The 26,152-nt window shown below is 40.3% G+C and overlaps 1 protein-coding gene across 4 annotated transcripts in view; it reads left to right on the top strand.

The window, feature by feature from the left end:
- Positions 1–26,152, top strand: part of LOC146466599 (olfactomedin-like protein 2B) — a 126,600-nt gene that overhangs the window by 25,467 nt on the left and 74,981 nt on the right. Inside the window, exons 1-6 of one of the 4 annotated variants that reach the window (XM_085127061.1) lie at positions 7,209–7,293; positions 13,606–13,728; positions 13,941–14,013; positions 14,376–14,640; positions 15,234–15,481; positions 16,032–16,802. The exons of 2 other annotated variants lie outside the window; for them this stretch is intronic. In XM_085127061.1, the coding sequence (XP_084983187.1) occupies positions 7,246–7,293; positions 13,606–13,728; positions 13,941–14,013; positions 14,376–14,640; positions 15,234–15,481; positions 16,032–16,285 (1,011 nt within the window). In that variant the 5' untranslated portion in view covers positions 7,209–7,245 and the 3' untranslated portion in view covers positions 16,286–16,802. Of the gene's footprint in view, positions 1–7,208; positions 7,294–13,605; positions 13,729–13,940; positions 14,014–14,375; positions 14,641–15,233; positions 15,482–16,031; positions 16,803–26,152 lie in introns of those variants that run through there. One more of the 4 variants, XM_085127060.1, reaches the window with a different exon arrangement.

Below are 26,152 nucleotides of genomic sequence, written 5' to 3' on the forward strand. Positions count from 1 at the left end.
CTTTAAAGATGGATTTTCACTGTCGCGTAAATTTTACGTGCGTACATACGTAGATTTTTTTTTTTTAATAAGCGCTTGTCTTTACTTAGTTTTGTCTGCTGGTCGATTAATCTTCAGATTTTTAAAAAACTCTCCATATTTTTTTTACCTCAGTCTCCAGATTTTCGGTGTTTTAAAGTTGAGAAAACTGGAAACCTATGAAATCTTTAAAACATAAAATGCTAAGAAACCGGAGAAATCCACAAACTTAAGAAACATAGAAACATTTATGAAACATGTGAAAGCTGTAATTTCCAGAACTCTATGAAATCTATGAGAACTGTGAAACCTATGAGATCAAGAAAGTCTATGCATATGAAATATGTGAAGCTCAGAAACTTATAACCCTTAGAAAACTAAGGATACCCATTATACTACATTGGTGATGCTATTTACAGGTACATTTTGTGTACGCATACATGAAGACCCACCGCGTACGCGCTTAGTACCGCTGAGTAGCTGTGCACAACACAATATGACTCTTACACAACGTATCTGCGTCCTAAGAAAATCAAACCGCTGATCAAGGAACATGAGGACTCTGGCTCAAGATTGTACTCAGTTCTCCAGCGGTCAAAGGAGAAGAAACAACCGACAGTGTGACTGAACTGAAATGGAGCCAAATATTTTGGATCTATAAAAAAGAAGCGAAGCAAATTTTCTGAAGAATATATCCAATAATTTCGTTAATTTATGACAAAGAAAAGAAGAAGCGACAGCCAATCAGCGAGAAACGCGAAACGAGAGAACTAAACAAATATTAAGGCAAAAGTTTAAGGCCTTGAGCGCTTCAGCTTACGTACCGCTAATTTTACATTCGCCGGCACGCTTATAAAATCGCGTCTGAATTGAAGAGCGTAAAACTTGTGGATAAGTTTCCCTCAAATATTATTTTTGATTCAGTAAACTTCACGTGTAATGCCAGACAAAAACCCCGCCATAGCTGGGTTTTATTAGTCAGCTAGAAAACTGAGCAAGATGCATTATTCCACGCGCTCCCAAAAGTGTAAAACGAACGACAAGTTTGTGCATTCTCACTCGAGAGTCCTGTTTCGATTCTCGCACGTCCATTAATGAAAGTTATAGAATTTGCCTTAGCTTATAAGCAAGGACAGGACAAAGATTGTTCGGTCAAGGAAGCAAGACAGTGAAGCCGACAGTGTTAAGCATGAAAACCTCTCGCCATGTGAACTATCAAACAGTAAATTCAGTAACAATGTATGTTGTGAATAAACCTCTGCTTAGTTCACAGCGTATTTCAGTGATCTATTTTCCCTTAGAGGTACTAAATAATCGCGTAATGATTTTAAGGGAACAAGCTTGAGAAGAAAACATCAGGCGAGGAAATGCTTGATGAGTGTGTGCTGTGCTGTATGCCACGTGACTTATTTGTAGTGATGACGCGACTGATGGAATCTGTACTGTTTATCTTGTCGCGCGAAAAAAAGTGAATGAATGTTATGGAGTTTTAAGGGCGCAGTCTTGAACATTTCTTGCCTTTGATTTCGTGTGTTCATCATTTGGTTTCTAGACATCGGATTTTTATTCAATGGATCACGGACAAGGACGCGATGAAGGGTTTTGGAGATTAACAGGGAGGTAAAGACGGAAGGTGTGTCAAAATTATTTTAATTGTATTCTTAAGTTAACTATTTTCAAAAGAACAGTCTTGCGTTTAAAATGCGGCTTTGGATTCCAGAAGTCGGAAAATTACCCAGTTAATTTAAAAATTATTTTTTCTCTTTGGGAACATTGAGCGTATCAATTTAATTTCAACTAAAAATAGACCGGCGAACATGTTTTTCCCAACGTGTTTCCTTAACAATAAAACCGCCGAGGGTTTACCTTAAATTTTATCAACAAAACTAGTACTGTCTCTTAGCGTTTTTCTTTCGGGTTCGGAAATTTTCGTCGCTGTTTTTATCCATTTTATCATTTCACTGGATTTAATGCTCAAACTTCAACTTCAACTCTAGAGAGCCAAAACAAATAACGACAACAAGTATATAGCGCGTACAACGGTTTCTGTACTACTAACAACCTTTGAGCTAGACGATTGCTTTCGAAATGAAATCAATATTCCATAACTTTGTGAAGTTGTACGTGTTAGCAAACGTTTCATTTGAAATAATAATTGAAAAAGAATGGGAAATTGTTTTACGCTTTATATTTGACTGATTATTATTCAGATCAGTATAACTTGAAACTGAATAAGATATAAAAAGACAAAGGATTACCGCTGAAGGTTTTTCACTCTGAGAACAAAGGTTAACAGAAATTAACGTTTTTTGTGTTCGTTAACGAACGCTATTCTTTAATTTTCCTTCTTTATTTAAGGAAGATGGGAAGTTTAGAGAGTAATAACAAAAAGAAAGAAATCAAAGGGAAGATTGTTTATACTAAATAATTTTTGTTGATGTCTCGCTTTTGGAATATTAGATATAAGAAAACAATGTTAAACGCATGACAAAAGATGGACAAAGAATCAAAGACGTCGAATAAATTAGTTTCTCTGTTCTTATAAATGACAAGAGATAAAAAAGTGCGGCTGTTTGGGAAAAGGAGAAAAAAAAAAGCTAACAAGTTCTATCAGTAATTCCGTCGAAATTAAAGTCAGTAAAGGACATTTTCGGTCATTAGGGAGACGATTTATAGATGATCACAGTCACAAAATTTTCAGAATGTTTGGAACTAGAAAGTATTCTTCGTTCGTTTGGTTCTTCATGATCATCCGTTGAGAAATTTTGAGCGTAACCTGAATCAGTGTAGCAGTATTAGTAGTTATATCCAATGGTAGAAAAATTAAGCAATCAAAGAAACGCTTGCCATGTGGCCTGGGGCTAATCCTTAAAAGATATTTGTGTGTGTATATTGAACTGTCTGGATACTGTAGCTGAAAAATTTAAGTGGGGGAAACAAAAAACATTAATGATTGCGCCCTTCCCCAAATACTAGCTTGCCTTATTTAAAACTCAAAATGATGTTTTTTCTGATATATTTAAATGTGTGCCAATATTTCACCAATAAAAAATGACACTGTAATCATAGATTTCCCGCACCAATGGTCCATGATCAGCTGTGTGCGGTGCGGATCGGAATGACCTAAGAACAAAAGATCCGCTGAGGCTTAGCTCATTTATTGATCATACATTTAAAATCATATACAATTAAATTTATAAAGCAAAAGAAAACAAACGGCTCACAAGAATAACTTTAATTGTAAGAAAAGTTATCTCTTTGCTTGAAATCAGATTTTTACAGTGAATCATGTTTAAGAATAATTCAAATGCGCATTCAACGCGTTCCCGGGTTTCGCTTAGTAAACCATTCCCTTGGAAAAGCGAAACTCTGAATTAATCGAGCAAATAAGGCAAGAGGAAATGGGACGGATAGAAATTTACGTTTTCTAAAGACGTTAACTTAACAAATCTGATTGCCAATGAACCCGGCATTTATGCAACAAACGAGAGCGTGTTTGAGGATTCAGAAAAACTTTTAATCTCCTTTTCTTTTTATATAACGCATCAGCTACATAAACAATAAACCAGTTTGTCATGATAATTAATTAAGATTGTACACTCTCGTGCGCCTAAATAAATCCTGAGGATAGACATCTTGACTCGGTAAACGACTTGTGTTAGGCTACACAAAAAGCCTGCCATTGCCATTCTGAAACTTAAAACAAAAACGAACGAGAAAGATGTAATTCCAGCCGTTTTCCATGGCCGAAAGTGTAAAATGACGACTGCTCCGATTCTCACACATTTATTTATGGGAAAGTGGTTCATAGTAGATATATGCACCTGATTATTTTTCAGAAAAATATTATTTAGTCGGTATAACTTGAACTGGATAAAAGATACAGTTGACCGAGGATTACCGCTGAAGGGTTTTTCGCTCTGAGAAATAAGCTATAACAGAAATAAACGGCTTTTGTGCAATAGTTAGGGGACGAAATTCTTTAATTTTCCTTCGTTATTTAGAGCAGATAAGAGTTAAGAGTGTAATGGCGAAAAAGAAATAACTTCAAGTGAAGATTGTTTATACTTAATTATGTTTGTTGATGTCTCGCTTTTGGAATATTGGATATAAACGAACAATGTAAAACGCATGACAAAAGATGGACAATAAATCAAAGATGTCGGAAAAAATTAGTTTCTCTGTTCTGTTCTAGAGATTCTATCGTGTAGTTGTTCGAAGAAAAGATATAAATAGCTGACAAGTTCTTTCAGTAATTCCGGCGAACTTAAACTCGAAAAAAAGACATTTTCAGTCATCGGAGCGACGATTTATAGATCATCGCAGTCACAGAATTTCGAAAACTGATGTTTTGAAACTAGAAAGTCGAGGGAAGTTATTTTTACATTCTTAATTTATCTTTTGAGCTTAACCCGCTGAATCAGTTTAGCAGTGTTAATAGTTCTCGCCCACTCAGCTAAAAACTCAGCAATTAAAAAACACTGCCAATGTTGCCTAGGGCTAATCCTAAAGAGATCATTTGTATGCGCAGATCGATCTGTTTGGTTTCTGTGGCTGAAAAATTAAAGTGGGGAAAATTACTAAATTTATGTCATTAATTGTCTTGCCTTTCCCAAAATCCTAGCTCGCCTTGTGTGAAATTTAAGTAGGCGTTTTCATCAATGTGAACGTTACAGAAGGCCTAAAGTTCCCATATACAGAAAATTTTGAGCAAATAATTTAATGATACAGCACTCTAATCTTGAATTTCGCGCACCGAAAAATCGTCAACAATCAGTGTGCGGTACAGTGCATGATGACCTGACCAAAAAGATGCGCTAAGGCTTAGCTCATTTATTGACCTTACACTTGAAACCATGTAAAGTTACATCACTAAAGAAACTTAATTATAAGAAAACTTAAACTCTCCGCTTGAAAGCAGATTTCAACAATCATTTTTGTTTCAGTATTCGTAAAGGGCGCATTCCGCGCGTTGCGTTTCGCTTCGTAAACCAAACCCACCGGGACCAACTGATCGAAAAATTTGCACTTTCCAAAGCTATACATTAACAAATCTGAGCATTACTGAAGGCCGCATTTGCGAAAAGCGAGAGCGTGTTTGAGTATTCAAAGATTATAAACAAGTCTTTCACGATAATTAAATTAGATTAGACCAAAGTGTTGGGTTTCCTTGAGAAAGGTGACCAAAATCGTATTTTCAATCGCCTGTAATCGGGTGGAACATGCGTTCCGGGAAAGACAACCAAACCCAAGATGAATTTATAGCGCGTTTCCTCGAACTTTCGCAACACGGGAAGGTGTTTGCCTTCCTGCCTTTAAAGGTGGATTTCCACTGTCGCGTATTTTACGTGCGTACAGACGTAGATTTAGCTGGCTTTACGCCGTAATAAGATAAGAAGCGATGTATGAGACGTAAAAAGTTGAACAGCGCTCAACTTTTTACGTTAACGCAAGCCGTTCATATGTCGCTTTTTGTTTTGTTTATGTACGTAAAACCAGCTAAATTATGTCTGTACGCACGTAAAATTTACGCAACAGTGGAAATGAAAAGATCTGGCCACCTTTTTTAAAACCAACCCAGATATTCAGTCGGGACATAATATTCCGTTCCCCAATGCCTGACCTCAATAAATATATACACAAATTTCGTTTCGAAAAATGCCTCAGAGGACCCTCTAACATGATGTTTAGAATTTTCTTCAACGGTTCTCGTTGACTGTCCCCGCGATTGGCAATTGGTCTGGTTTTCGCACTTAACGACACGAAAATGAAGGAGAACTCTGATTTGCTCGGTAACTGGCCACCAGTTTCGTAGAGTTTCTCCTCGGCGAATCTTGCATGTTTTTTTTTTTTCAAGATGGGTTCCTTGTTTATACTACTTGCTATCTTAGATAAACAGGCGTATTGGCGGCTAATTTGTTCTTCAGCAAGCACTGTGATCAAACGGGGGTAAATAATATAATCGGAATACACGGTGAAATAACACGCACGGTTTTCGACAAAACGTATCATGGCCCGATAATTCTTCGTGGTTCTTCGAAAACTTCTCCAATATTGTTTATTCTGTTAACTGATTTGAAAAACAAAATAGCCCGTTTAGAGTGTTCCTCTTCTTCCATTAAATTAAGCAAGTGATTTCAAATTTCCGACATGCGGTTGACTTTCCTGAAAAATACTCCTAGCCTCATTTCGCACTTTGAACCCGCCGCAAACAAAGTGGTTAGTTTTTCAGTGTTACTCTTGAGTTGACATTGCATTAAAGAAAACTTTTGTCTTTCTTTACAGTTTAACTCGAATTTCTGATGCGGCAAAATGTTCCCAACAGATAATTGACCGGAACAAACCGTTGGATGACCGTAATAACAGATTGAACTTATTCTAAACACTATCGAATTCCACGCGCCTCTTTGCTCTATCCAGTGTCTATAATTTCTATTCATGTTTTCTTTTCGCCATCCAAAGACACCGAATTACGAAGCTTGGTGTAAAACAAGGCCAAGAATACTCAAATCAGTTAATTTCCCCTAAGCAGCACTAGCACTATTTGCGACCATTTTTTCAGTTCTTAAAAAAATTCTCTTACGTAACATCATTTTATTATACAAAACCTTGGACAGGAGGAATCTTATTAACCGTAGCCAAATCCAATCAGTCATTGTTTGTTTACTAATCGTTTATTTTCGATTAGTAAGCGGAAAAAAACTAAGTACTCCAGTCATTTGTTCAATAACATAGTTATTTTTTCAAACATATAGCTCGAGACACACAGTAACAATTTTGGTTGCCCTACTCCTTATTTATCAAGACTTATGCACGCACCATTTTCCGAGACATCACGATACCATGCATAGGATGAATATAAAAAAATATTAAAGTATTAATAAAAAGTATTAATATTATACAAAGTTATATACGTAAGAGATAAGAAACACGAAAATGTTCGCAACTCTAAAACAAAACACTGAGTAAATAATACAGTCAATAAAGGGCGCTTTGTCAGTGACAGAGATCGTTTTTTCATCGAAACCCGTTCGAGGAAAAAGCTACGTACCACGACTTGTGTCTACCGCAAGGAGAGCCGCTTTGGAAGAGACTAATTAAGGTAAGACAAATCAACGGTCCTGATTTTCTGATCGCTAAATTTCTTAATCTCTTCTTTTTAGCATTGTTGTTCGATAATCACTGTTTTGATTTTTTCCAGTGTTACAGAGTTATTCCGTTGTCAAGATGTTCCTATATCGTCCGTTGTCGTTATTCCTCATTGCTGTGTTGTTGGTAAGTTTACAATATTCTTATGTCCTACAGTTTCATCTTAATTAGAGCAAACCCCTTAACGTTTATAATCGACTTCCCCTATATACAGCTATTTACGGCTCCCGAACTCTGTATTGCCATTTATACCTCCGCGGCACTATTCCTTAAAATCCAATATCCTCATTTTCTCCCATGTATCTCCCTGTACTCTAATGTATCCCACAGTACTCTCATATACCCCCTGTACTCCCTTCTATCACCCTGTAATCCCATCTCCCCCTGTTCTCCTATGTATCCCTCTGTACTCAAAAGTTCCCCTGCACTTCTTTGCATCCCCCCTGCACTCCTATGCATCCCCATGTACTCCTATTTTCCCCGTGCTTCTGTGAATCTCCCTCTACTTCCATGACCGCTGTATTCCTATGTATCTCCCTATACTCCCATGTCTCCCCTTGTACTCCTATGTATACCCCTGTATTCCCATGTCCCCCTTGAACTCCTATGTATCCAGCTTCCGAAATCTTATGTTCCCCTTGTACTCCTATGTATACCCCTCTCCTCCCAAGTCCCCCCTGTACACCCATGTATCCTTTGCACTCACATGTCCCCCCTGTACTCCTATGTATTCTCCTGCACTCACATGTCCCCCCTGTACTCCTATGTAACCTCCTGTACTCTCATGTCCCCCCTGTACTCATATGTATTCCCCTGTACTCACATGTTACCCCTGTCCTCCTATGTATTCTCCTGCACTCACATGTCCCCCCTGTACTCCTATGTATTCTCCTGCACTCACATGTCCCCCTGTGCTCCTATGTATCCTCCTGTACTCTTCTATCCCCCCTGTACTTACATGTCTCCCCTGTACTCTTATGTATGCTCCTGTACTCACATGTCACCCCTGTACTCCTATGTATCCCCCTGTACTCTCATGTCTCCGCTGTAATCCTGTGTACTCCCCTGTAATCACATGTCCCCCCTGTGCTCCTATGTATCCTCCTGTACTCTTCTATCCCCCCTGTACTCCTATGTATCCCCCTGTATTTACATGTCTCCCCTGTACTCTTATGTATGCTCCTGTACTCACATGTCATCCCTGTACTCCTATGTATCTCCCTGTACTCTCATGTCTCCCCTGTAATCCTGTGTACCTCCCTGTAATCACATGTCCCCCCTGTACGTCAATGTATACCCCTGTACTCCCAGTCTCCCCTGTATTCCTATGGATCCCCTGTACTTACATGTTCCCCCTGAACTCCTATGTATTCCTCCGAACTCTTATGTCCGCCTTGTACTCCTATGTATACTCCTATACTTACTTGTCCCCCCTGTACATGTACTTCTATGTATACCCCTGTACTCCCAAGTCCCCCCTTTACCCCTGTATATCCCCTCACATGTCCCCCTGTACTCCTATGCATTCCCCTGTACTCTCATATCTCACCTGTACTCCTGTGTATCCGTTGCACTCACATGTCCCCCCTGTACACCTATGCATTCTCCTGTACTCTAATTTCTTCCCTGTACTCCTGTGTATTCCCCTGTACTCACGTGTCCCCCCTGTACGTCAATGTATACCCGTGTACTCTCGGTCTCCCTTGTACTCCTATGGATCCCTTGTAGTCACATGTCCCTCCTCTACTTCTATGCATTTCCCTGTACGCTCATAACCCCCCTGTACTCCCATGTATACCCCCTTTACTCCCATGTCCCCATTGTACTCCTATGTATCCTCCTGTACCCACATGTCCCCCTGTACTCCTATGTATTCTCCTGTACTCTTATGTCTCCCTTGTACTCCCGTGTATCTCTTGCACTCACATGTCCCCCTGTACTCCCATGAATTCCTGTACTTCTCTCAGTATCCCCTTGTACTCCTATGTACCCCCTTACTCCCATGTCCTCCCTTTACTCCTATGAATCCCCCAAAACTATCATGTCGCCCCTATACTCCTATGTATTGCCCTTTACTTCCAAGTCCTCCGTGTACTCCTATGTATCCCATGCACTCACTTGACCCCCTGAGCTCCTATGTATTCCCCTGCACTCACACGTCCCCCTTGTACTCCTATGTATCTTCCTGTACTCATATGTCCCCCCTGTACTTCTATGTATACCCCACGTACTCCCAAGTCCACACTGTACTCCTATGTATCCCTTGCACTCAAATGTCCCCCCTGTACTCTCCTGTCTTACCTGTACTCCTATGTATTCACTTGCACTCACATGTCACCCCTGTACTCCTATGTATTCACCTGCACTCACATGTCACCCCTGTACTCCTATGTATTCACCTGCATTCACATGTCCCCCTGTACTTCTATGTTTCCCCTTGTACTCTCATGTCCCCCCTGTACTCCTATGTATCCCCCTGTACTCTTATTTCCCCCCTGTACTCCTATTATCCCCTTGTACTTCCGTCTCACCCCTGTACTTCTATGAACTCCCTGGTACTCTTATTTTCCCTATTACTCATAAATATCCTCTGGTCTCACCTATTCTCCCTGTACTCCTATGTATCCCTTTGTTCTCTCATTTCCGTTCTGTACTTCTATGTCTCCCCCTGTACTCCTATTTATTTCTCTGTACTTTCATGTCCCCCCTGTACTCCTATGTATCCCCCTGTACTCACATGTCACCCCTGTATTCCTACGTATCCCACTGTACTTACCTGTCCCCCTTTTACGCCTCTGTATACAATGTATACCCCTGTACTCTTAACCTTCCCTGAACTCCTATGTATCCCTCTGAACTCTCATGTCCCCCTTTCATTCCTATGTATCCCCTGCACTCACATGCCCCCCCCCCCCCCCTGTACTCCTATGTTTTCACCTGCACTCTCACCTGCACTCTCATGTCCCCCTTGCACTCCTATGGATTCATCTGTACGCTCATTTCCCTCCTGTACCCCTATTTATCCCCATGTACTTTCATGTCCCCTCTGTAATCCTACGTATATCCCTGTACTCCCATGTCCCCTGTTACTACAATGTATCCTCCTGTGCTCCCCTCTCACCCCTGTACTCCTATTGAATCCCTTGTACTACCATGTCCCCCATTGCTCCTATATATATCTTGTTCTCACATATTCCACACGTACTACAATGTATCCCCTGAACTCCCATTTATCCTCGTTTACTCCTATGTATCCCCCTGTACTCCCATGTCCCCCATTACTAGAATGTATCCTCCTGTACTCCCCTCTCACCCCTGTACTCCTATTAACCCCTTTGTACTCCCATGGCCCCCATTACTCCTATATATCTCTTGTTTTCACATATTCCACCTGTACTACAATGTATCCCCTGAACTCCCATTTCCCCCCTGTACTCCTACGATCCCCTTGTATCCCATTTCCCCTTTTCTCCTATGTATCCCTTGTACTCCCACGTCCCCCCTATTCTCCTATGTATCCTCTGTACTCCCACGTATCCCCCCCGTACTCCTATGTCCTCCCTATACTCCTATGTATCCCTTTGTACTCACATATCCCCCTTGCACTATTATGTACCCCCTGAACTCTCATGTATTCCCCTGTACTCCTATATATTTACTTGTACTCCCATGCCCCCCATTTACCCCTTTGATCCCCTTGTATCCCCAAGTCCCCCTTTACTATTATGTATCTCTTGTACTCCTATGAATCCTCTGTACGCCCATGAATCCCCCTTTACCCCTTTGTATCCCCCTGTACTGCTGTGTCTTACCCGTCCTCCTATTTACCCCCCGTATAATCCTATGAATCCCTCATTTTGTCATGCCCCCTGTACCCTATGGATCCCCCTGTACTTTAATGTCCCCCTTGTACTCCTATGTATCTCCCTTTACTCCATGGCCAAGGTCTCCCTGTATTCTCATGTTCCGCCTGTACCCCCATATTTAACCCTATACTCTCATCTCCCCCGTGTTACTCCCATATAGACCCCTGTACTTCCATGTCCCCTTTTTAGTCAGATATATACTTCTGCAGGCCCATGCATCTCCCATGTCTCCCTGTACTCCTATGTATTCCCCTGTACTCCGATGTCCTCCCTGTACTCCTATGTATCCCCAAGTACTGCATTGTCCCCCCTGTACTCTCATTTATCCCTGTACTCCCATGTAACCTACTGTACTCCCATGTATCCCCCTGCACTGCCATGTACCCCTATACTTTCATGTTCCCCTTTACTCTCATACATCCCTCTGTGCACCTATGTATTCCCCTGTATTCTCATGTTCCTCTGTAGTTCCATGTATACCCAACTACTCTTATGGCCCCCTTTACTCTCACATTCCCCTGTACTCGTACTCCCAATACTTCATGCCCTTTATCATTATTGCCGTGGTCGGCTGAGGAACAGTCAACTGTAATGCGTGTCCAACTGGCTCGACCTTGGGCAATGCACAAGATGTCATCCTCTGAGAAGCTAATGTTGGGGACAATCAATTCCCGGACTTGGTGGCGGAAGGACCTCCAGGAGGAGCTCATGCAACGGGTAAATGTTAGCGGGTTCAACCTTTTCCATGCGCAAAATGTGGCCAACGGACTTGACCTGCATCGAGATCACCGTCCACTGCAAAGGGCGGCTGCCGGTGAGATCGTAAATTCTGTCATTTGAGAATTGTCAAGGCGTTTGATGTTCAAGACGATCTTATATCTTGAGGTGGCGAAAACATTTAGTTTTGCACCGGTGTCCTTGAAGATTATCCATGTTTGGCAACTGCATAGTAGAACAGATAGAAATATTATTCTAAAGAGGCGGAGCTTCAAGTGCAAACGTATTGACTGTGAATACCAGATCTTGTCAAGACTCCAGAATGCGGACCATGCGAGTGTCGTCCGAATACTGTCATGTATCCCTCTGTGGCTGTGTTGTGTCCCCCGTGTTTTTCCCATGTACTCCCTTAGTCTTAGCCCCCCCCCCCCCCCCCTTGAACCCCATGCATCCCCTTTATTTTCATGCCCCTTGCACTCTCATCTCTCCGGTCCGTTGTGCTTCCACAAATCGCTAGGCTCTTACCGATAGTGCTCGTAAAAAAAGCATTAGATGCTTAAAGCAGTGCTTGTTTTTTGCCAAAAAAGTTCTAAAATAATGCTAATTTTTTTAAAAAGTACTCGTGGGTTACATAAAAATGCTCACTTTTTTCCGATATTTTTAAACGTAGAATATTACATTTTTTCAAATTTTCAGTTATTTTTTTCCATTAGTCTAACACAACGTTTGAGGTTTTCTGATACTAGAAGTTAATCATCGCTTGTTGTATTGGGTCATCATACTTGCTTGCAGATAGTCAACTAAGGCGTGCTCTTGTTGATCGTTGAATGAGGAATTGAGAATAGAAAATACCCTTTCTGCTGCAGCCGAGGATGGCTGCACCAGCAGCACTTTCTTCACTGCAGATGCCCAATGAGGGAGCTGATCTCAGTTGATCTCTGCCTTGGCTGGCTGACTTCCATTGTTCCTCGATGACAACGTGGATGACGCCATCTTGGAACGAGTGTGATGGACTTGGTTTCTAGAGGGCAATCGCTGACCTATCAAACTTATTGAAGCCTCCTCGGCTCCTTTGACTAAAATGAGGGCAAAATGCGGCTTTGGACGACATTAATAAAGTCAAATTGTGCTTTTTATCACCAAATTATACAAATAATCACTTTGATCAGTCCAAAATCCAAAATAATGCTAGCAGTGCTTTTTGGGATAAAATGTAAAAAAAAAAAAAAATGCTCGCGAAACCAAATAATGCCAAAAAAAAGTGCTAGCACTATCGGTAAGAGCCTACAAATCACCCGCCCTCTCAAGTCCCTCGGTACTCTAATATTATACCCATGTACTCTCATGTTTGCCCTAAACTTCCATGACTATACCTTTGCGCTCTTACGTCTCCCTGTACTCCCAACTATGCAAGTGTTTTCTTATCTCCCAGCCGGCACTCCAATGCATCCCCCTGTACTCTCACAATCCCCATTACTCCCATATATCCCCCTGTACTCTTATCCCCCTTGTTATCTCTCATATAACCCCCTGTACTCTTTTGGTCCCCTTGGACTCCCGTGTATTCTTCTTTCCCCTTATGCCCCCTTGTACTTCCAAATATCCCTACACTCTCATTTTCCCTCTGTAATAGCATGTACCCAATATCCTTCCGAACTCCCATACATCCCCATGTTCTCTCACATATGCCACTTGTACTTCCAAACCCCTCCCCCTCCTCCCCTTGCCTCTGTGCTCCCATACATCTGATCTTCCTTGACGTACAGGGATCTCCCTTTATTGCCAGTTTCTGCTCGTAAGCATTTCCTTAGAGTTTTAAGGCTAATGAATGTTTTTCTACTTGAATGTTTTTCAGGTTGATGCACTCGGCAATTCTTCGGTCAATCCTCGGACCAAGCGAGCCTTGTACCATCGATACGGCCATCATTCATCGAAGTTGTCGGTAAAAGATCTTGCCCTCGAGTTGGCAAAAAAGCACGTAAGTCTTATTTACTCATGATTTTTTCTTAGCAAAATCCCCGAGCTGGATCTTCTGAACTTGTTACTGTCTTAGTTGATTACTTTTTTTGTACGCTATAACTAAAACAATCTGGAAAATCACAGGACATAATAAGCACAAACATTGTTAGCAAAATTACCGTTACTTTTCGTGTTATGTTCCTTAATTTTCCTTCTTCTTTACATCCTCAGTTGCTTAAGATGATTGTTGACGAACAGCATGACTTGGACAAAGCAAAGGAGAGCGTTTATATTCTTCAGAGAGGTTTGTTGAGACCAGAATACTTTTTACAGCACTTTTTCATTTAATATTTTTTTCCATTTTGCACTTTTTTTAATGTTTATGTTTGTTTTCTCTTCATCTCTTTACTCTAGTTAACGTTTGCTTCTTTACTTCTCACATTTTCACTTTAACCTTCTTCACGCACTCTTCCGATTATTTCTCAATTTTCATTTTCCCATTTTTTGTTGTTGACGGTTGTCAATTATTTTCCCTGAAGTAGAGAACAGGAGATTTTGTTGTAGATTTCAATTTCAACAGCATAATTTCTTCGTTATCTCTAAAATTATCAGATTTACGTTTGGTCAGAGTGTCACCAACCACTTTTCCCCCTTGATTTCTTGCAGATAGCTGCACCAATATCAAGTCAGTTGGTAAGCCTGTGACTCACAATACTCGGTCCTATACCTATGGAGCTTGGATGAAAGACCCTCTAGGAATCATGGGAGCTGAGACCATATTCGTTATGAAGAACTATGGCGGAAACGAGCTCGAAGAGTTTGCAAACATGGACATGTTCAAAGCGGGTGTTGCCCGCAAGAAGTACAAACTGCCTTACAGCTTTGACGGAACAGGGGCAGTGGTGTATGGACCACACCTCTACTACAACAGGTAACAAAGCAACGTGTGTACCCATCAGTAATTTAAAGAACCTGGTAAATCAAATAACAGAGCTATTTCTTAGGGAGTCCTGTTTTAGGCAAAGTTCAAGTGGAAACAGATTTACCTTTCCGGTTTTTTGTTGTAATTCTTTCCTGTGCTCTTGAAATCCGAAGATTACACCGCCCAACAAGCATTACAATATCAACACAGATGATTTCAGTATGAGCTGATTATAAGCCACTCTCCCTCACCCGTCACATTTTAATATGATCAGCCGATTTATTCGTTCTTCTCCTTTGACAAACTACTCTCAATAATACAAAAGACAAAAGCGTGGTAAAAATGAACCAGAACATGATCATCCTTTATTTTGTGATCCCGGCCATCCAGCTTCTTTACAGTTTTCAAGTACTGCTTGTTTTACGTTTTTCTGTTGTTAAGGTCCCGTAGATTTTTAGCATACGAAGTTGTGAATTTATTGTTAACGGAATTGTGAAGTTAAATTATTTTTCCTTGGGATATCATTTGAATAAATCTGAGAATGTAACAAAGCTCAATAATACTGTAAGAAAAAAGAAGAACTTCTTGTCTCATTATTTTAGAGCCGGTACGTACTATATCGTCAAGTACAATCTGCACACAGAGCGAGTGGAGGCCCAAATAGGCCAGGGCAGTTACCAACCAAGGAAAAACTATTACCAATGGAATGGCTACAGTGGAATGGATCTGGCAGTTGACGAACACGGATTGTGGTTATTATGGGGTAGCACTAGCAACAGCTACCGACTGTGGGCTTCTCAGATTGACGTGAACAGAAATACCATAACCTACAACTGGGCCTTGGGTACTGGTAAGCACTGAGCTTTAATCATATCTGAATGATGCGTGTAATTAACGAGAAAGTCAGTGAGAGACAGGCGCTAGACGTAATAAAATTCATGAAACTCCCAGCTCACGGACAGATATATAAAGGGTGTATAAGCCCTTAAAAATTATTCTTCCTTTAAAATATTATAATATATATTAAGATTTATAACCTAGAAGGCCAAATGAAATAGTAAAAATTGATAAAGAGTTTAAAAATCGTAAAACAACTGAAATGGTTAAAAAATTCCTCAGGTCGATACGATATAAAACTATGAATGACCAAAATGTATAAAAATATAAAAATCCCAAATCAATAATAATAAAATAATAAACAATAATACTAAAACCTAAAATAAATTGAATTGCTTATCCATATCATGAATGCCGTGTCTCGACGTACGAGGATTGGAAAGTTCAGTTTTGAGTGTTTTGTTAAAAAATAATTATATTGATGCTGAATTTTCCAGTTAAACATTACCAAAAGGAACTCATTGCTCATTATCAAAAGTTTTCAATTTTGTTTTAATTTATAGAAAGGATGAAGACCATGGGAAATGCTTTTGTCGCCTGTGGAGTGATCTACACAATTGACCAGTACAACGGCAGGTCCACTACCATTAACTTTGCTTACGACACCAAAACTGGAAAACAGTGGAATCCCAACATACAGTTCACCAACCAATACGGCTGCAACTCCATGGTGGACTACAACCCCAGAGAGAAGGTGCTGTACGCTTGGGATAACAGGCGTCAAGTCACCTATCCCATCACTTTTGAGGAAAAGTAGGTTCGTAACATGATCAGCTGGTGATGGGAAACAAAAAGCTGATCACTGAACGCTTTGCTGTTTGTAGATGACGTTCTGCTAAACAAAATAAGCTTAGATTGCAATTTGTACTTTTTAGGCCGCTGATTCAGTTTCTGAGAAAATATGTCGACATAAATAATCAAGCCATTTGCATTATGAAAGACACGACTGCAAAACTCTAGTGAAAGAGCCTGATTAAATTCAATGAAGAAATCATCGATCATCAATTACTCCAATGTGTTAACCTGCGATCGGGACCAATTCTAGTAGCAGTAGAAAATTTATGTTATTATATTTGTTCACAAAGTGAATCAGCTGAAGAATGACCAGGAGATGGTATATACTGAAAGGGTTTGTTGTCATCGTTTCTGTCGTTAAAAAAGTATGAATTGTGAAAATAGAAGACTCGCTTGCAGTAACCTGGCCTAACTTTGAAGTGTCGGTTCAGTTAAAATGCTGTTAGTGCTGAATGCTTAAATAAAACTTTTAAAAAGAACTGCATGTCTTTTTAGTTGTGGAAATGCATGAAAAATATCAAACTGCAGTAGAAAGAAATCAAGGGACCGAGCTGTATTTGGGATTGGGTGGGGTGAGGACTGGGGAGATACTTTGTCGCCATTTCCTTCTCTCAGAATTTTTATCCGCTTTGTTTTTTTTTTTTTTTTTTTTTTTTTTTGCTCGATCCAAAGACTGGAGCAGTGCTAAAGAGTACTAAACCCTTCTCCATCTAATCCTTCTGTTTTATTATGTCGTTTATGATCAGTGAACGTTAAAATTGGAACGAACATTCGGTTGAGTTTTACTTTCTGCAAACTGTAACTTTGTGTTAAAGTCGAGGCTATCAGAACGTCAATAAAATTGCGTAAATTTTGAATCTGCTGCTAATGCCGAGAATTTAAATTAAATTTAATGAAAAGGAAAATGTCTTAACTGTGGATATGCGAAAGTTTATGTAATTTAAAACACGATGTTATATTTCAACTGACTGTCTTAAAAACCAAAACCAAAGTAATGACTCTTGTCCTATTAAGAATCGAAGCCAGACAAAACAAATAAATAATTAACAAATAATCGACGGCAGTTTTCTATGGTCTGTACTCTTCATGACTCTCACAGACCATAAAATGTTCAAAACATGACAGCGTTGTCAAGTGGGATGAGGACAGTGAAACGTTGTTCCTTACTAATTTCGCTAGTTTTTAATTTAAATTGTTTCTCCAAAACTTCTCTAATTATAAGGTCTTATAAGAGTATAGTAAACTGCCGTCGATTTGTTAATTCGATGATCGAGATACCGGTAGATGTTATTACAAGTAAGACCGTCACTTAATTTGGTTACAAGGAAGCTTTCTGAATACGTAACCTGAAGAAGGACGAGAACCAGGTTTTCCCGTCTATGTTAGCCAGAGGAACCTGGGCACCAATGCAAGACACAATAGAGCTGTTTTCATGAAGGGATCCCAGCGGAAGTCATAGTTCAGCTTGATTAATCTTACGTACCAATAGATTTAGCACTTATTGTTAACGATTTCCTGTGATAAATATGTGACGTGAGTGCGAGCAATCATATTTACACATTACTGAATAACTACAATTGTAGAAGTATCATTCAAGCATTTACTGAGACATTATATCCGGGATGAGAAGAATTTGGTGGAAGACAGGACAGGGGAATGTGAAAAAGACTTTTTATTCCACATGTAGACTTGTAGACATGTACAATCTCGACCGGGAAGGGGGTACACCCTATAATGGACAATACTGTGAGGTATAGCACAGGGTAGAGAAAACTGTCATGTAGGTATTTCAAAGGGTCTATCAAAAAACTGGAACAGACCAACCTAATATAGATGCAGTTTTTTTACTGTAGAATTCCACTAATTTGTCATCAATATATTTCAGTTCTTCTGGCCATTTTTTGTTTTCATTTTTCATCATTTTTCGTTGCCTCCGCCGTTAGGATCAGTCTGCTGTCTATATTTTGCATTTTTACCGTAGGTATGTGAGAGGGGTACGATTTTATATGAAAGGGTCAAAAATAGAATATAAAAGGGTAAGGGTTTAGACCTCAGGGCTAAGCCTCCCCTAGTCTGTGTAATCAACGTTTCCGTCGAAAAACACACAAAACCACACGGAAACGCTTGCCATGCAGACTAAAGGTTAATAATAATAATAATAATAATAATAATAATAATAATAATAATAATAATAATAATAATAATAATAATCTTTAAACAGGGTGCGTTCTCACAAAAGTGGTTTTCAGAACGGCCCTGCATAAAATGAATAAATAAATAAATAAAAAGTGAAAAATGAAATAAATAAATTTACAGAGGTTGAAAAGTTTCGCTCACCGACGCGCCAACAGTCAGAAAACATACCGCAACGAACCAAGCACTCGTTACACGTAACTTTTATTCAATGGCAGAGAGAGTGTAAACAATACGCATTGGCTTATATAACGTGGCAGAACTTTCTAGAATCACAACCTGCCAAAAACTGGTTGATCTGGTAATTTCCAGAATCACAGTAAACCTACACAGTTCGTGAATTCGTAAATAGTCTCTCAACAATCTCTAAATCCATTGAGGACATTTTTCTAAGAGTGTACATGTATTTCCAACACTAAACCTCCGAAAAGAACTTTATTGAGTAGCCCCACCCCCCTCGGGTATCTCGAGCACTCCAGAAATGAACAGCCAGCAGAAACAAGCCGGACAAGTGTTAATACAAGATCATAAGGTCTATTTATTTTGCAAGATTACCAAGGAAAAGTTTATATGTTCCTGAGTATTTTTTCTCATGAAATATAAACCCACAACAATGCTAACTGTAAAGTCAAATCAAGATCAAAACGGACTTTTTTCCTGTATGTGAAAACAAGTTCCTGTGCGGAGAAATAACGAGACCTTCTCATGTCTTCTTAGCAACATCACATTTCAAGTTGTTGTAAAGGCTAGTAAGTTAGTGCGAAATCTTTTAGAAGCTCAACCTATTAAAAGAACTTGTACCGATTTCAACAGCAATAATGTCCTTTGAAACTGACCAGCCAAAATTACAATCCCCAAGCGTTTGCTGCTGAGCTATAATCAAAGTGGAGCAGAGCGGCGAAATTAAATGTAGAAATAATTAAGGATCAAGACAAGTATGTGGTTTTAAGTTCTTGCCACTCAGTCTATTTACTCTTTGTTCTGTTTTTCAGTGCCATGGAAAATCCAGTATCCACAAGTTATGTTATCTTTCTTATCTTTTTGTGTCAAAGATTCTTAACGTACGTACATAAGCGTGCGACGACAACAACAAAAAACTCTGCCGTAATTTGTAAACTTTTGCATCCCAAAGCTGTAATACCCAAACACCTGTGAAACCCACAAACTCATGAAACTTGTGACATATGTAAATGTGAAAGCTAGAGACTTATGAAACCTGTGAATGTAAGGACACATGAAGCCTATGACTAAAGATGTAACACCCAAAAACTTGTGAAACACACAAACTCATGAAACCTGTGAAATCCAGAAAGATATGAAACCTGTGAAACCTTTGGGATATAGAGAACTGTGAACCTGTGCAACCCTGAAACCTATGAAACCTGTGAACTGGAGCGGATAAAAGACCCCTTAAACCCTGGGGTGGGACCCCACACAATTGAAGGCACATGCCCCAGGTAGTGTGAGGCACATCCACCACTACCCGAGAAACCAACTAAGACCCTGTTTACAAGCAGGGAGAGTAACCCTAGTGCTAGGGTTACCCTAGCAGGCGGGTCAAAGATAGCCCGGGTTTACAAGCAAAATTTTACAGGTGGGGTTACCCTACCACCCGGGACAACTTATATGCTTGGTAACGGGACGCACTGCAAACAAAATGGCCGGCAACGGAAGGGTTCTGGCAGTTAGTTCGATCCTGCTATCGTTGCTGCCAGTTATAGCTGCTTATCAGTGCCATGGAGTTTTGCTGAGTGACCTTCTCATTTCTAGAAAGCGACAGCAAGTTGCCATGTTGAACGCGGCTATGGAATACAATAAAGCACTCACTTGAACGCGACATGTAAAAAGGAGAATTATTCGACGAAGACGATTTTAAAGAAAACCAAGCCGTACGGATCAATGGTGGAGAAACTTATTTGAGGGCAGGATGAAGGAAAACGAATGGAAGGAAAATTTTAGAATGAATTGGGATGTTTTCATGATCCTCGCTAATGAAGTTAGGCCTTTTCTTCTTTACAAGGCAGCTAGGGTTACCCTGGCCCTAGGGTAACCCTAACTGCCTTGTAAACACGTCGATGAAAAAAAGAAGAAATGTGGGAGCGCTAGGGTGACCCTAGCACCCTACCTGCTTGTAAACAGGGCCTAAAGAAACCTATCAAATCTTGAAACCTACAAAGCTAAGAAACCGCCTTAATCCACAAACTTGTGAAACCTAGAAACCCTTATGAAACCTGTGAAAGCTTTCATTCCCAGAACTCTATGAAATTTATGAGAACTGTGAAACCTGTAAAAGGCAGAAACTTTACTTATGAGATCCATAAGTCTTTTTACAATAACTGTCCAAATTCCCGCGCGCTGATTGGCTCGTAGCTATTGTCTATAAGAGTACAGACAATAAAAATGACATTTCGTTTCGACATTTTGTCATTTCTGTGGACTCATATCGATTGCTTGTATCGTTCATCGTCTAAAAAACGTTGTTAAAAGAAAACATCCTGACTTAACATACAACTTAATTTTTTATGGAATTTTGCAATTTCCTTGCGATCGCGAAAATGTCTTGGGCCAAATGTGAGGCAATTTCGAAACTGTTTTTTTCTCAGAGGTGCAGCGTTCCTTTCCAAAATTTCTTGATATATTTTAAGCCAAACATCTGTTCTCCCAAAATCAGCAAACTCTAACTTGAGCCATTAAAATGCGTTTGCATGAGCCACGCTCGAAGTCAAAGATGACTCATTATTATATGGCAAGGTAGTCTTGAGGTAAATCCGCGCGTTCTGATTGGCTCTTTCTTGGTCGGGATTTTACCATACGGACCGTTTCCATGGAAATGGTCTTAAGCCGTGTATTTTTATGACAAGCGGGAAATTTGAAAATTTGCAGCTAAAACTGCGAAAAGAAAACCTGAAAATACTTTCATTCTTCGCAAAGAAACTACCCAAAAGACTGAATCCAACATGGACGAAGAAGAATATCATTTACAAAGCAAATTTTACTATCCCGAAGATCTAGAAACCTCTGAAGCAGGGATCTGCGAAAGCCGAGGAAGCCATTGAGGATTTTATAAACAAACAGAAAAGTGAAAACACAAAAGGAAGAAGTCTACTGATATGAATACTCTACTCCGTTTTATTGAAGCTAACGGCTTGAATAGTCAAACAATTGAAAGCCTACCTTCGTCCGAGCTTGATCACCTTTTGTCAATTTCTTTTTTTTTATGAACGTACGCAGGAAAAATGGTGAATACGAGCCAGCAACATTTTCCAGTTTTCAGCGCAACATATAAGTTTATAGCGATACTTCTCTGAGAAGAAATATCCATTCAACATACTCAAGGATAATGAGTTCAAAAATCGAGAAGAGTTCTAGCTGCGAAGCACAAGTCACTAGTTCGCGAGCACGACAGAAGAAACGAGCTGCAAGCCGCTCGGGCGATTGACGAAAACGAAGAAGATGCTCTTTTTGAGGCAGGAGAATTCGGCGACTCCAATCCAGTTGCACTCCAAAGAACTGTGTGGTGGTATTTATCCCTACACTTGGGTTTCCAAGCCAGAGATGAGAGCGAGGAGGACAATTGACTTAATGCTGCTTCTTTTAAAGTTGAAAATGGTTTTCACAGCAACCTTTTCTTGATCCGTACTTTGTGATGCGCCAGTAAATTTTCTGGGATCAAAGAAACCCTTTTGTGAGTTTCAAAAACAAACCGCAGCTGTTAAGTTTTTCGTCAAATTCCGCCACAAATCGTTCTTGAAGTCTTTTCTATAAACATGTAAACGTTCAGTAAATTTGTTTTCATGTTATCCTCGTGGTACCGTAGCTTGTTCTTTTTGGGTTGCTCGCGTCATCAAAAACACGTCACGACAGAAACCCTTTGAATTCAAGTGACCGGAAGTGCGTTTTTTAAAATAAACAAGTTTGCTCCGAGGGCCATATAATAAACTGCCTACTAACCTAGCTTGCTCGAGCCGTAATGGGGAATATTGGCCCTCGGTCGTTTTTGTACGGACCTCGCTGCGCTCGGTCCGTACTGTTACGACCTCGGGCCAATATTCCCCAGTGCGGCCCTCGCGCTCGATTAGTAAGAGGTTAGTATTTTTGCTAATAAAGTTCCACAACGGGTTTTTCTCGGTTTTTCTTTATTTCATCTTCTTCTGTTTTGGTTTTTTCTTTTTTGTTTTTGGATAAGCTCGATGAAACTATCCTAACTCTTCGAGGTAGAACTTCCCTGAAAGATTTAGTTGAGTGACGCTTTGGGCAGGAATAACATCAAATTGGTGTTAGCTCACACTTGATTTGATTATGCGTGACATGTCACGGTATTTGACAATTGTCAAACGTGATCACAAACAGAACACATTTCCCACTTTTTTTTTACATTTGCATTTTAAACTTGGTAACAACAAGCATTTCTCTGAAACTATATTAAGTCTTGGAGTCAGTCTGTTGTTGATAATTGTTAATTAAAATAATGGATCCGCTGTGGATCCGCCTTGTGGCGCTGAAGATGTTGGTTTGAAGATTTGTCCCTTGCTATCCTGTACACGAGATATTGAATCGCACTGGCTCGTCAGTCTTGGTTTGGGTCAAGAAAGCGTGGCGCGACGGGTTCAAAGATCTCCGCCGAAGTCGATTTGATTCTCAACAGAGCAGGTAAATTTGATGTCCCTGAAGATGAGAAGGAGGAATGACTGTTTGCCCCAGACATCACAAGAACCTTACAACAGACCAGACCGGCCGATAACGGACTATGTGTTGCCACCCAAGTTATAAGGGACAACGAAAGTGCATTAAATAAACAAACGTACCCGACGAGTAAATGGCAAGATGTCACAAGGCACTTTTGAGCTGCATAACGCTGTTGTTGCCATCGGTTCAGGTTTGTGTTATGTTAACTGACTGACTGCATACTAGGCCGTGGGAACCGAACGCGAAGTTTAGCACATTTGTTTTGTTTACATTTGTTCCGCGGAGTCGCAATGCCGCCTTAAACAGGATAACCAATCTTAACCTCCATGCTAGCTATTGTATTTTGATATAGTTTAAAAGCAGCTTTTGCTTGGAATTGGGAATAAAAGCGGGCAACATTCTACCTCATTAAAGTGTCTCTCAAATATATATTAAATATTTCATATCCATCAGAAGAAACTAGTTTTATTTTATACCAACAAATAAATTGTATTTTTTTTTTTACAAGGAATCATGATTTTTGGTATAAAACAGAACTAGTTTCTTCTGATGAATATGAAATATTTAATATATAATTGAGAAACACTTTAATGAGGCAGAATGTTTCCCGCCTTTATTTCAAAATTCCAACTAAAAGCTGTTAAAATACAATAGTGTAGCATGGAGGTCAAGATTGGTTGTCCTGTGGTACGACTAATTTGAGGCGGCATAATGCGACTCCGCGGAACAAATGTAAACAAAACAAATGTCCGAAACTCCCACGGCCGTAAATGGTATGTTGTTTATATTTTTGAAATGAGTCTAGTATGCAGTCAGTCAGGGCTTGTGACATCTTGCCATTTACTCGTCGGGTTTGTGTTTTACCCTTTCGTTGTCCCTAATAACTTGGGTGGAAACACAACCGGTCCAGTCTGTTGTAAGGTTCTCGTGATGTCTGTCTCTTCTCATCTTCAGGGACATCAAATTTACCTGCTCTGTTGAGAATCAAATCGGCTTCGGAGATCTTTGAACCCGTCGCGCCACGCTTTCTTGACCCAAACCAAGACTGACGAGCCAGTGCGATTCAATATCTCGTGTACAGGATAGCAAGGGACAAATCTTCAAACCAACACCTTCAGCGCCACAAGGCGAAGCCACAGACCAGAAAGAGCACTTCAGATTTATGGTGGAACCCAACGCATTACAGAAGAAAGATTTGTTGTTCTTTCAATTGTCTGTTATGTAACGAACATACCGGAGGTTCTTTTGCCATGGCAAGTTTCACAGGTATTTGAAGCTGTTTTTATTTTAATTAACAATTATTGTTACACAAGAAAATCCACACTGTTTGGTGTTTTCCAAGAGTATTTACGATATTAAAATACGGTTTCACAACTCATTTTCACAACGCGAGTCTTTTCGCTTCTCGAGCACGCACATGGCTTTTCCTTACGTCACTTGTCGTCTTGACGACACATCTCGTGTCCAGTCCCTTTAGAGGCGCGTACTTATAGTTCCTATACCTAACACTCTCCCCTAACTTGAAAAGAAATGTCATCCGTGACATTTGACAACATTTGGCATACAATACAGAACAAAACTTTACGAAAGTGGCCTTTTTTGTTTAGGATTCCTTGCTTCTTAAATCCTGGAGTGGGTTGATCAGGCCCAGCTCCTTACAGACCACGTAACATCTCTCAGTTCATCTGTCCAAACTAGTGTTCAAGATTCTGTAGCACAATGACCATCTTCAGACAGTTCCTACAGCATTCACAGAATGAATGTCAGAATTGAATACACTTAAGAAAACTCGATTTTTTTTTTTTAAACAATGTGATAGACAAAAACTGTTTATCTGCTCATCTGCACTGAAATGACTGATAAGGTGCTCCCCATTGTGGCAACTGTGGTACCATTGGATAGGGCATACAAGGCATCATCATATTCATGTTCCAAAACATGGGCGGTTCTGGTGGAGAAATATAGTTACAGGCTGGTGGCAACGTACAGTACTGGTTCACTGGGAATTCAGGTATGTAGGGCGTTGGCAGTGTTGGTATCCCACCCTGCTGTATTCCTACATATGGATCAACCTTAACCTGTCGCACATAAGTTGGTTCCCCAGGACTGTCATAAGTAAACCGTTTAGGTGCCTGTCTAAGACGTTGAGGTCGGTCTGATTTGCTAACATCCTCTCGCTCGTCCCTCTCTCCATCGACTGCTTGAGAGTCTCGTGTTAGCTGTGCTTCGCCAGGAGTACCAGCAATGTTAGCTTCCGGCCCCATTTCACTTGACACCTCACCAGAATGAACATCCGTGAAATCTGGTTCTGGCTCGTCTTTACTTGTAGACTCTAGCTGTATCTGTATTCGGTCATTTCCATCGTGTCCTGGTGAAAGATTCAAGCATGAAACGTCTGGAAATTCATCTTCACTGTCACTTTCGTTCCCTTCTTGTACCAGTGGTTGGACATCATCACAATGATAGGGTGCTGCTGTTTTCGTCTTCTTTACAGGAGGGAGGTCCTCCCAGGGTTTGCCTGGTAAATAGTCACAAGGGAGTAAGAGGTTTCGATGTAGAGTGCGGGTGGGTCCTTGGCTTGATTCTGGTCTCACGTCGTACACCGGGCTTCCCTCCCCTTTTCTTGCAACAACTATATGGATTTGGTCTTCCCAGAAAGCGCGGAGCTTGCCAGGCCCACCACGAGGAGTAAGGTTGCGTACAAGGACACGGTCTCCCACTTGCAGTGCTGATGATCGCACTCGTTTGTCATAATTTTTTTTCCCCCTCATGGCATTCTTCCTGGCAGATTGTGATGCGAGTGAGTAAGCTTCTTGCATGGCAGATTTCCATTTGGTAACATACTCAGCATGTGATTTGGCTCCTGTCTCCACCTCGAGGTCAAAGATTACATCGATTGGCAGACGAGGGCTGCGACCAAATAACAGGAAAAATGGAGAATAACCGGTTG

The sequence above is a fragment of the Pavona decussata genome, unplaced genomic scaffold (assembly GCF_977016875.1).
Source record: "Pavona decussata unplaced genomic scaffold, jaPavDecu1.1 SCAFFOLD_143, whole genome shotgun sequence".
NCBI classification, from domain to species: Eukaryota; Metazoa; Cnidaria; class Anthozoa; order Scleractinia; family Agariciidae; genus Pavona; species Pavona decussata.